Genomic DNA, 12500 nt, shown 5'->3' with positions numbered 1-12500 from the left:
CTTTTTTATTTTTTTACTTCTCATTTTTGCCTCTTCTTGCACGGCCTCCTCCCTCCTTTATCGATCTATAAAATCGTTCGATTTTTTTTTTCTCCGTGTAATATATTTTTATCTTACTTTTCGTACTCTACTTTATTTTTTTTTTTTTTTTTTGATGTAATAAGACATCACCGGAGACAAATTACGAATGATGTTTTGAAAATTTGTTCGAAAAAAGAAAAGGAAAGAAAAGAAAACCGAATCAATAATTTTCCCGACTATTTTGATTGAACGATAAACGCGATAATTGGTCTGTTAATAATATTGTGTATATATATATATATATATATATATATATTTGTAATTTATGTTGCACGATTCGTGGATAGGTGTATATAATCGATCAATAATATACAACAAAATTTCTTAATTCTTACTTTTCCATTCTCTTACACACACACACACACACACACACCCAGTTACCTATATACATACGTACGTAAAAAAAAAAAAAAAAAAAAAAAAAAAAATATATATATATATATATATATACCTTCGCAGAGATTCCATAAAAAGCATCATCGACCGATTCGAACGGAGATTATTATTTATGCAAACGGGAATGAAAGAGTCAGCGGCATGTACATATCGACGTTTCTATCATTCTGTCGTCGAATGAACAAATGTACTCGGTGTGATCGTACAACGATCTAATTTACTCTCTCTCTCTCTCTCTCTCTCTCTTTCTATCTCTATCTCTATCTATATAATGTTTATATCTCTCTCACTCTGTCGCTCGCTCGTTCGTTCATTCGCTTGTTCTCTCTCCCTTCCTCTCACTCTCTTTCTCTCTCTCTCTCTCTCTCTCTCTCTCTCTCTCTCTCTCTATCTCTATCTATCTATCTCTCTCTTACACTTTTCCACTTCCACTATCTCCTCTCTGAGCGTGTGACGAGTCGCGAAGCCGCGTCCGTCGTGTGTTACTTCATTGACGTTCAAGCAGAGAGAGACCGGAACGCGTTAATAAAGCATGCTTTTTCGCCATTTCTGTTACAGATAAACGTGCCGTTAGGAGGATATATTTATGACAGAACGAAGAGCCGTCGCGTCGGCGGAAGTCAAGAGGAAACCTTGACTCTGACTATCGGCGATCTTTTCCATCGACGAGAGGGATAGAACGATATCCGTAAGAAGAATTACCCTTCTTTTTCTTCCCTTTGTCTTTTCTCTCTCTCTCTCTCTCTCTCTCTCTCTCTCTCTCTCTCTCTTACTCTCTCTCTCTTACTCTCTCTTCCTCTCTTACTCTTTTTTCTTTTAAATACTTTACACGTACTTTCGACGAGAATATAAAAGTGTGAAACGAGAGGAACCGGTTAAAGATGTAAATGAGAGAGAGAAAAAAAGAGTATTTAAAAGAGATAAAGAAAGAATATATCTTTGATTCCCATTTCTTTTTTCTTTTTTTTTTTCTTTTTTTTTAATTTAAAATGGATTAGAAAATAGTACAGGATATTTATTTATCGAGAAACGTGATTTTGTTAATTTTTCAAGAATTATTTTTAAGTGAAGTACGAAAGTAAGAGGTAAAATAAATTTTGTAAATAAATATATATATATATATATATATATATATATATAAATATATAATCTAATATCTAAAATGTGGAACGGAATGGAAAGGGCCGAAGAAGGCTGATGGAGGGACAGAGGGGAAAGGAAAAAGAAAAAAGAAGGAAAATAAGTCTAACTGTGTTTGCACGTAGAGAGAGATAGAGATAGAGAGATAGACGAAGAACCATACATAAACCTACTTATATATATATATATATATATATATATATATATATATATATAAATAAGTAGAGATTATGCAGTTATATTAGTAAGCATTTACTACTTTCTCAGATTGAAAATGATTGTGTCTGAAATATACAATTTCATAAAAAAAAAAAAAAAAAAAAAAAAAGAAGAAAGAAAATTAAAAAAAATATAAAAAAGCTAAATGGGAATCAAAGATGCTGATAATCAAAGGAGAGTTGGAGGGTAAAGAGATCGAAAAGTACAAAATAGAAAACAAAAGCAAAACAAAATAAAACGAAATATATCCAGTTATATTGCATGTTGCATAAATGGGGGAAGGAAAGTTTCAAAAAAAAAAAAAAAAAAAGGAAAAGAAAGAAAGACAAAACAGGAAAAAAGAAACAAAAAAGCATAGAGATATATAACATACACATACATATAAATGCACACATACACACACACACACACACAGAGAGAGAGAGAGAGAGAGAGAGAGAGAGAGAGAGAGAGAGAGAGACACAGACACACATATATATATATATATATATATATATATATACATATGGAAAAGTATGATATAAATGTATCGGTACGCATTGGCGGGTCCCGGAGATGACACGAGACTGATGTTCCAGACGACGAGGACGGGGTGGCGGCGGAGGAAGGCGGAGGAGGGTGTACGGTGAAACTCAGCAACGGAGACGAGCGTAACGGCAGCGGGAGTAGCCGAAGAAGAAGAAGAAGAAGAAGAAGAGGAAGAAGAAAAAGAAGAGGAAGAGGAAGAAGAAGAAGAAGAAGAAGAAGGAAGTGGAGAAGGCGGAGGTGGTGGTGGTGGTGGTGGTGGTGGAGGAGGGGTGGTGGTGGAGGAGGAGGAGAAGAAGGAGGCGAGCAGGAGCAGCTCGTGGTGGCGGCGCCGACGGCTGCGTTGGTTCTGCCAGGGCCGCGCATGCTTCACCAACGTACCGCTACAGCAACGACAACACCGCCTGCGACGTCATCCACCAACATGTTCCCCCAACAATACTGCCTGAGATGGAAGTACCATCACAGCAACCTGCAGACCATGTTCTCACAGCTGCTCGAGCGGCAGGCCTATTGCGACGTCACGCTCGCATGCGAGGGCAAGACACTCAGAGCGCACAAGGTAAAAAATCAACGTCATCTACTCACATCTCTCCTTCTTCTTCTTCATCGTCGTCGTCTTCACCGTCGTCAACGTCATCGTTGTCATCGTCGTCGTCGTCGTCGTCGTCGTCATCATTGTTGTTATTGTTATTGTTGTTGTTGTTCTTGATGTTGTTGTTGTTATTGTTGTTGTTCTTGTCGTCGTCATCGTTGGTATTATCGTTCTCGTCCTCGTTATCGTCGTTATTATATCCTTCTATAGCTTACCTCTTTAGAAAATATATATATTATATATATATATATACATAGGCGGATACTATTATCTGTTTTTATTTATTTCTTTTTAGTTATGTCGTTGGAACTATGTCAATCTCCATTGAAAACCTTTTCTAATATCGCGAATTAATTGCTTATTGGGATTATATATTTTTTATTTGTTTTAATGCGAATGTATATTAGCTGGTTTAGATTTGGAAAGTTTTGAAAAGTATTTGTCAGGTTATCAGAAAGCTTTTTGGATGTTTTAAAAATCGTTTTATCTACTTCTCCCTCTCGAACGCGTATAACGGGTACGTTGGTAATTACTCCATGCCTCTGGGCAATGTACATATATATACATATATATATATATATATATATATATATATATATATACACATATTTATTTATTTTCTCTTCTTTTTTTACAAAGCGACATTATCTTTCGAGGAACGATTTTCTTACCCCCTCAGGGTGCCCACCCTTTTATCGTCATTGTACGAAAGATTTTTCGATATATTACATTTAATGCACTATTCTTTTCATAGTAAATATATATCCAACTTATATATCAGGCCGCGTACGTTCCTCGAAAGAATTAAGGGATGATTAAGAAACCCTTTATAATAAAATGTATATTTAAATATGCATTTGTTTACAAACAATATATATATATATACATACATACGTATATATATACATTTAATAATTAATAAGAAAGAATTGAGAAACCCAATGGTATGATTGATACTAAGATTCATGAATGATTGATTAGAAAAAAAAATTCAGCATTTCGAATTCGAGGTCGTACTGCAACCGAGGTTTAGAGAGGGGATATGCAGTAAATAGGAGGATTCTAAGGGTGAGTTAGAAAATTCTATGACATTCTTCAGGAAAAAAACAAAAGAAGAAAAGAAAAAAGGCGAAAAAAAAAATTAAAAATAATAGAGGGAAAAGAAAAAAGAAAACATATTCGATCTTATTCATCCAATGAACCCAACCGACCAAACAAACGAATGGAACTGATCGACGAATCAACCCTTCGGCTAAATTCGATCTTTTTTTTTTTTTTTGTTCTTTTCCTTCGAGAAACGGATAGAGAAGGGAGGGTGCGGGAATAGGCAAGAGGGATGATAGGGTGTGATGGGGTGGTACATACGTCTGGCCGGTTGTAGCGATCGCGAGTTAGAGTAGAAAACTCTCTCTGGCGATAATTGAACGGCCTTTTCCCACAGCGAAACGCTCTTCGATCGGCGGCGGTGGCGGTGGCGGCGGCGGCGGCGGCGGCGGTGGAGACGGCAGCCGGGTTGGTGTAGAAAGAAGCGGGAGGCGGAAGAAGAAGAGGAAGAAGATGATGATGAAGAAGAGGGGGGGGGGCCGGGGTCGGCGGCAGCAGCGACGGCGGGGGGTGTCTCGTGGGTGGGCGAAAAGGGGAAGAAAGAAATGAGGGGGGACTGGTGGTGGTGGGCACGAGGTTACGCGAGGGTGGGAGACAATCTCGCGCAGAGTTTTCATCGACTGACGCGGTGCGCCGCGACTCTTGCTCCTTTTTTCTTTTCTCTCTCTCTCTCTCTCTCTCTCTCTCTTTCTTTTTTTGTTGTTGTTCTTTTTCGCTTATGTGAGCGTGCGTGCGTGTATGTGTGTGTGTGTGTAAGCTTTTTTTTTTCTCGTACACGTGTCTATCTTTCATTTTTCCAGCCGAACCTCCTATCCCCACCTCTCATCCCATCCATTTCTTTCTCTCTTTCTTTTCTTTCTCTCTCTCTCTCTCTCTCTCTCTATCTCTATCTTACTCTCTCTCTTTCTCTCTTGGTTTTTCCATCTCTCTTCGTTCCTTCGTACGTATTCGGTTTTCTTTTTCTCGTATCCAGTACTACACCAGCTAGCCTGCAGAATGTTCCTTGATTCGTCTTATTGCGTACGTCGTAGAGAAAGAAAGATGAAAGAATAAAATAGAAAAAGAAAGAGAGAGAGAGAGAGAGAGACAAAGAGACAAAGGTATATATATATATATATATATATATATATATATATATATAAAGAGAGAAAGAGAGAGGAGATGAGATGTTGGACTGAGAAGGGTGAAAAAAGGCTCGCTTCTTCAAGAGCGAGAGAGAGAGAGAGACCACCCTCACCGCTGGCCTCGAGGAACATAAAACTTGACAAACGATCAATTTTCTGTTCTTTGTTTCTTACCAGAGGGTGAAACTACGTTCTCTTCTACCTCATTCTCTCTCTCTCTCTCTCTCTCTCTCTGTTCAACTCTTCTCACTCTTTTTTCTGTTCACCTCTTCGAAGCCAGCGACCAACGTGCAATACACCCTCTACCTAACTCTCTTCAACCCCTCTCGCGTTCTTTCATCGCGCGTCTTTCTTCTCTTTTCTTCCTCTTGCTTCCTCTCTCTCTCTCTCTCTCTCTCCTCCCTCCGTTTTCTTTCATCCATCCATCCATCCTTTTTCTTTTCCATCCTTTTCCTTTCATTTATTTTTTTCTTTTCTCTTTTTTTTTATTTTTTTTTTTTTCATTTCTCCTCCTTTTTTTATTTCTTTTATTTTTTTCCCCTGGCCTATGCGTCGAAACGAGCCGCGCAGAGGAGAGGCACTCTATCAAAGTAGAAAGAGGAAAGAGACAGAGAGAAAGAGGAAGAAAGAAAGAACGAAAGAAAGAAAGAAAGGAAGAAAGAAAAAAGGAAAGAGATAGATAGAGAGAGAGAGTGAGAGAGAGAGAGAGAGAAAGAGAGAATACGTTTGGCTTGGTTTATTTTTTACTTTGGGAGGGGTCCAAATTGTAAAATCAATACTTCCTCCTAAATTTAGAATGCCGCCGACGCCGACGCCGACGCCGAGGGAAACACGCGCGCGCCCGGCCTTTTTTCATTTCTTATTTTTCTTTTTTGTTTCCTTTTTTATTATTATTATTATTATTATTATTATTATTATTATTATTATCATTATTATCATTATTATTATTATTATTATTATTATTATTGTGCATTTTTTCTCTCTCTCTCTCTCTCTCTCTCTTTTCTTTCTCTGTCTATTTATCTTACCGTTCCTATCTCGTTGCTCGGGAACGTCAGCGTACCGAGGAAGGTAGGGAAAGGTTGAAGGGGTAAATTCGTAAACGAATTTTCAAGGTTTCGAGAAAGAGAGGAGAAGACACTCACTCCCTTTCATTCCGTCCTCCTTCTCTCACCTTCATCCCCTCCCACCCACCAATCAAAAAAGCGTTCGAAATTACTGTCGGAAATGGTCGCAGCACCGGTTGATGATGGTGGGTATTGGCGGTGAGTGTCGGTGAGTTAGACAGAAAGAGTAACCGAAGGGAGGGTGGTAAGGTAGGTGGGTGGGAGAGAGGGTTAGGTAGTAGGTGCCAGGTCGAGCCAAAGTCACCGACGAAGACGAGAAAGAAAGAGAAGAGAGAGAGATACTCTTTTTCTTTTTTATTTTTATTTTTTTTGTCTCTTTCTTTCTTTCTTTCTTTCTTTCTTGTCCCGACCTAACGCGGAGGGTTGGAAAACGGCTAAAGGGTTTGAGATAGAACAAATAGAGGTAAAAGGAAAGAGGTAGACTCGATGTAAAAAGAGAGGGCCGAAGGGTTGCTCTGCTCAGTGCATGACCAGCTGGTTGAATTCTCCCTTCTTACTCTGTCTCTCTTTTTCTCTTTTTTTAGTCACCGACTAACCACCCCACTATTCCTCCTTTTCTCGTCTGGTATCACCTGCATCCAGGTGTGTGGATAACCCTGAATGATAGAGGAAAAAATTATTTATGTATATATATATATATATATATATATATATATATATATATATATATATATATATGTATACATATGTATTTGACGACGCATGTGCGTTACGTCGAAAAAGAAAGATGGAAAAAGAGATTAAAATCAGCAATGAGAGAAATTTTCAACGCTTGGCTGCTTCTTTTATCTTTTTTTCTTTTTTTCATAATTTTTTTTTTCTCTTCTTTTTTTCTTTCTCCCTTTTTTCTTTTTTTTTCTTTTTTTTTTTTCTTTTCTTTTACTTTTTCATGCATGCACACGACGTAAGCATATGTCGTGCATTTTTTTCTCTTCTCTTTTTTGTTTTTCTTCTCTTCTTTTTTCTTTTTTTTTTTTTTTTTTTCTAATTACTTTTTATTCTTATCCTTTTTTCCTCCTAAATTTTCTTTTTGTTCCGCGCCACAGTTCTTTCACCATTCGTTCTCATTTCTTTTTGAAGTTGTTCCTCTTTTTTTTTTTTTTCTTGTTTTTATTTTTTTTGTTTTTGCTTCTCTATTTAGCTATTTCTCTTCCTTGTTCTTCTTTTTAAATTACTATTCTTCTGTTATCTCTTTTTTCTCTGTCCCTTTATTTATCTCTCTCTCTCTCTCTCTCTTTCTCTTCTCTCTCTCTGTCTGTCTGTCTGTCTGTTTCTCCTTCCTTCTCTGTTTAATACTCTTAGCAGATAGGAAGAAAAGAATAAGTCGTTATTACTTTTAGTATTAATGACTTTTAGGATTTATAGTTTATACATCGAGTCGTCTGAAATGGCTCATTTCTTTTTTATATTTAATATATTTATATATATATATATATATTTATATTTATTTCTCTCTTTTCCTTTGCCTCCCTCCCTCCCTCCCTCTCTCCCTCTCTTTCTGTCTCTTTCTCTCTCTCTCTCTCTCATCAACTTTTAATTAAATCATATTAATGAATTTTTGAAAATAATCTGTCATATATCCTTCGTTTTTTTTTTCTTTTTTTACTTGCCTGTTTAATCCGCAAAATCGTTATAAGGATATTTAATCCGTCACGTCTCGACGCACACGTGATCTCTTTTTTATATTCTTTATTTTGACAATTATTTTAGTTTTATTTTTCTTTTATTTTTTTCCTCCTCCTCTTCTTCGTCCTCTTTTCCTCCATTTATCTTAAGTACGATAATAATATTAATTAATTTTAACGAAGAAATTCTTACTTTCTTTCTTTTTTTTTTCTTTCTTTTTTTTTTTTTTTTTATCTTTTCCCTTTTTATCTCTCGTTATCAAGTGTCGTCTGAAATTATGACGACAGGAGGAATGATTCGTCTATCAAATTTGAGTGCGTTCGTTTCTTTTTTTTTTTCTTTTTTTTTTTTTTTATTATTAATCAATTTCATTAAAAATATCAGAGTTACAATTTTGAAGTTGATCTTTTTTTTTTTTTTTTTTTTTTGTATTCAATGATTTTTCGACCAAAAGGAATGTGTCACAGCCTTCTTGTTCGGTATTTATCTTTCGTAGTTGCTTGTTTAATCTAAAATTATTATAAATAGAAATTATCTATGTAAACACGACGATCATTTCCGTTTGATATTTTATTTCTTTTTATTTCCTTTCTTTTTTTTTTTTTTTCGTTAAGTTCAATCACGTTAAATAATATTTCCGAAGTTAAGACTGTTTTCTTTTTTTTCTCTTTTTTTTTTCTTTTTTTTTTCGATACTTCGTGTTTTATCTCAACACTTAGTCTTGCTTGTTTAATCTAAAATTGCGATGAGAAAAAAGAAAAAAAAAGAAATAGGAAAAAAAACATGATTTATCTGTCACTTGTATGTGCATGATGATCTATATTTCCGTTTGATATTTCGTTTAGTTTTATTTTCCTTTCTTCTTTCATTTTGTTTATGTTTTTCTCTTTTCCTATTCCAAGTTTAATCGTATTAAATAATTTTTTCTTTTTTTTTTTTTTTTTTTTTTTTTTTTTTTTTTACACAAAAATTAAGAGCCCTTTTGTACTTAACGTTACTTGTTATCTGTTTAATCGGAAATTGTTACAAATAATAATTTATCCATCTTCTTTGTTTTCCTTTTTCTTTTTCATTCTTTTTATTTCTTTTTTTTTCTTTTTTTGTTTTTTCAATTGCTTTTGTATTCTGACGAAATCAAAATTATTCTCTCTTTTCTCTTTGTTCAAAAAAAAAAAGAAAAAAAAAAAAAATATAAATATCTCCAAGAATAATCGTCAAGAGAGAGAAGCTTTATAAAAAAAATTCTGTTCAAACATGGCCGAAAATCAAAAACGCGTGCGCGCACACGAAAGAAAGAAAGAGAGAGAGAGAGAGAGAGAGATCTTTTAAAGGTATCCAATCTCAACAAAAACGCGAAAAGAAAGACGTAAAATAAAGTTTAAAAGTTAAAGAGTACAAGCGCTAATCTCTTCTTTCCGAGTAAAAGATAGAGTAGGATGGACGAGAAGGAGAGTGGGAGGGAGGGAGGTAGGAAGATAAGAGGAAAAAAGAAAAAAAAACAGGAGAAAAAAAAAAAGAAAAAAAAAGGAAAAGAAAAAGAAGAAGAAGTGGAAATTATCGATTGGACTATGCAACATTGTTTTTCCGATGACTAACGCGCGCTTCATTAAATATCGCATTTCGCTTGTCGGACGAAGTACGATAACGGCTCCTCCTCATTTTCAATCTTTCTCTCGCTCTTTCTCACACTATTTACGATGTAAATATCGAGAAATGTCGTCGACGATTCTTCACTCACGTATTTCAAAGCTTTCTTTCTCTCTCTCTCTCTCTCTCTCCTCTCTTTTTTTTTTCTTACGAAGGCAACAATAATCATTTTTGCGATGAAAAAAAGATCAAAATCGAAGAAGAAAAGAAAGATCTAATAATAATAATTATTATTATTGTATTTATATAATAATATAATAATAACAATAATTATTGTTAGTATTATTGTTATTGTAATATTCAAACAATTTCTAATGAAATTTTCGATCATTGAAATTGTGTATAAAGAATGGGGAGTCCCTCTCTCTCTCTCTCTCTCTATCTCTTTCTTTCTCTGTTTCTCTGTAGAAAAGAATTTTTTTTCGTTTTGAAAAAGTAATTAAAAAATAATACACCGAATTTAATAATAAGCATCGTCCATGAAAATAATAATAATGAAATTTTGGACTTATTAAAAGTAAATGAGAGTATTTTCTTTCTCTCTCTCTCTCTCTCTCTCTCTCTCTCTCTCTCTCTCTCTCTCTCTTTCACTCATGCATAAATCTTTTTATCGAAGAAACAGTGTCATCAAACGATCATTCTTTATAAAAAACAAAAAATTGAAACTAATAATAATAATAATAATAATAATAATAATAATAATAATAATAATAATAAAAATCATTGAAAAATATAACAACGTGAAATTTTCGGCTTATTCACTGTCTAACTTTTTCTCTTATGAATGTTTTCTTTCAGAAGGAAACAATGCTGAAAAAAAATCAATCAAAAAATATAACGTCAAAAAAAAAAAACAAAAGAAAAATAAAACACAAAATAACAGTAATAACAATCATTCGAAAGAATGGTAATAAAATTTTTGACTAACGAAAGTATCGACAAAGAATGGCAGGTTTCTCTCTCTCTCTCTCTCTCTCTCTCTCATATAAACATTTTCTTTCGAAAAAACAATATCGAAAAGCAATCAAATAAAATGAAACGTCAAAAAGAAATAATAAACATCATTAACAAGAAAATCGTAATGAACTTTTCAAAAAAGAATCATTTGTTGTTTTAATTCGAAAATCAAAAATCAAAGAAAAAGAGAAAATAATAATAATAATAATAATAATAATAAAAATAATCATTATCATTGAGGAAAATCTAAATAAATAATTAAATAGTAAACGTCATTGAAGTAAATCGTAATAAAATTTTCTTCCTTTTATTTAATCAACGAAAGAAGCATAATAAATAATTAACCCTACAATTTCTTACGATTAAAGATAAAAAATATTTTTAACAAAAGCAAAACGAAACGAAAGGTAAAAAAATGCAAAATAAAACAAAATCAAAACGAAGGAAAATAAAGGAAAAAATTAAAAGATCATCTTAAAAAAAAAAAAAGAAAAAAAAAAAAAAGAAAACAGTATAAAATTCATGACTTATCGAGAAAGAACGAAAGAATGAAAGAGATATATATATATACACATACATACACCTACATACATACATATATATATATATATGTATGTATATAGATGGGCAAATAGATAGATAGATAAATATATAGATATAAGAATGAAGCGTGTGACATGCTATCGAGTGAGAATGAAAGAGAGAGAGAGGTCGTCGTACGGGAACCGGCTTGCATTTCGACGAAACAACTGTATGCAATAAACCGAGCTTACCGTATTGGCATGTGATGCATCGGGAAAGAGAGAGAGAGAGAGGTAGAGAGAGAGAGAGAGAGAGAGAGAGAGGGAGAGAAAAAGAGAGAGGGCCGAACGGAAATTGTTGAAAAATAAAGAGGAAAAAAAAACAAACAAAAAAAAGAAAAACAAACAAAAAATAAACAAAAAAAAAATGTCAACGGGATTTCAGGTATTCGCGACCGTACATATAATTATATAGTAAACATCGTAGCCCACGTTATCACGTTCATGTTGTCACGTTAATGCTTTCACGTTCACATTTTTACGTTAACGTTAGTTCCTACGTACTTGTATGTACGTATCGTTCTTTCGTTCGTTCTTTTGTTCGTTCGTTCGTTCGTTCGTTCATTCGTTCATTCGTTCGTTTGTTCATTCTCAAGATGCACACGGTGTGTATAAAGACAAGACTTTTCTCTATGTGTCTTCAAGGTAATTATTATGTGCCCATACGGAAGGGTTGCTGCCAGGTGCGAAGGTCGTTAAACCCGGACATTCTGTGTTCTAAAAAAAGATTAAAAAGAATATTTTACAATAATAATAATAATAATAATAATAACTATTATAATGAAATTATTATCTCTGAATTTTTAGTATTTAATATATCTTTATTTAATATTTCTTATTATTAAATATCTAATCGATAATATTTCTATATTTGGCACTCTTTATTTCTAAAGTTTTATTATATTAATATTACCTTAGTATTTTTAAACAATGATATAACTTAAAACCTTGAAGCGTTACATGTACGTTAAATATAAAAATAAGATATTTTTATTAACACTTTAAATGCTCATTAAAAATGTCGCCCGTTGTAAAGAACTAAGTTTAACAAATTTTATTTTAATTTTTTTCCGAGATATCTTTCTCTCTTCTTTTTCTTTTTTCTTCTTTACCTTTTTTTTTTTTTCTTATCAATTCGACAGATCATATATTATATGATTGTATATGATATTTCTAATAAATGGAAAAAATCTAATATAACGGGATAAAGAATATGAAAATAAATTATTTTTGGATTAATTAATACATTTATATATTTTTATTAAAAAAAAAAAAAGGAAAGGAAAAGAAAAGAGAACAGGGAAAAAGAAAGGAACTAGTACGAGTTAATTTACTAAATTAACTAATAATTTACTAAATCTTTCGATTATCATTATTA

General features: G+C 33.3%; 1 protein-coding gene across 12 annotated transcripts in view; it reads left to right on the top strand.

Annotated features, from left to right (window-relative positions):
• LOC118442538 (uncharacterized) overlaps nucleotides 1-12500 on the top strand; it is a 102096-nt gene that overhangs the window by 64910 nt on the left and 24686 nt on the right. For 9 of the 12 annotated variants that reach the window (XM_085663785.1, XM_085663783.1, XM_085663786.1 and 6 more), the window contains one exon: nucleotides 1036-1165. The exons of 2 other annotated variants lie outside the window; for them this stretch is intronic. Coding sequence is in view for 1 of the 10 variants with exons in the window: in XM_085663782.1 (XP_085519908.1) it covers nucleotides 2726-2923 (198 nt within the window). In the remaining 9 variants the exon portion in view is untranslated. Of the gene's footprint in view, nucleotides 1-1035; nucleotides 1166-2420; nucleotides 2924-12500 lie in introns of those variants that run through there. One more of the 12 variants, XM_085663782.1, reaches the window with a different exon arrangement.

This window comes from Vespa mandarinia, chromosome 24 (genome assembly GCF_050613455.1).
Source record: "Vespa mandarinia isolate Hongniang chromosome 24, ASM5061345v1, whole genome shotgun sequence".
Lineage (NCBI taxonomy): Eukaryota > Metazoa > Arthropoda > Insecta > Hymenoptera > Vespidae > Vespa > Vespa mandarinia.
Note: the sequence above shows the minus strand (reverse complement) of the source record. Positions and strands in the feature narration are given on the sequence as shown.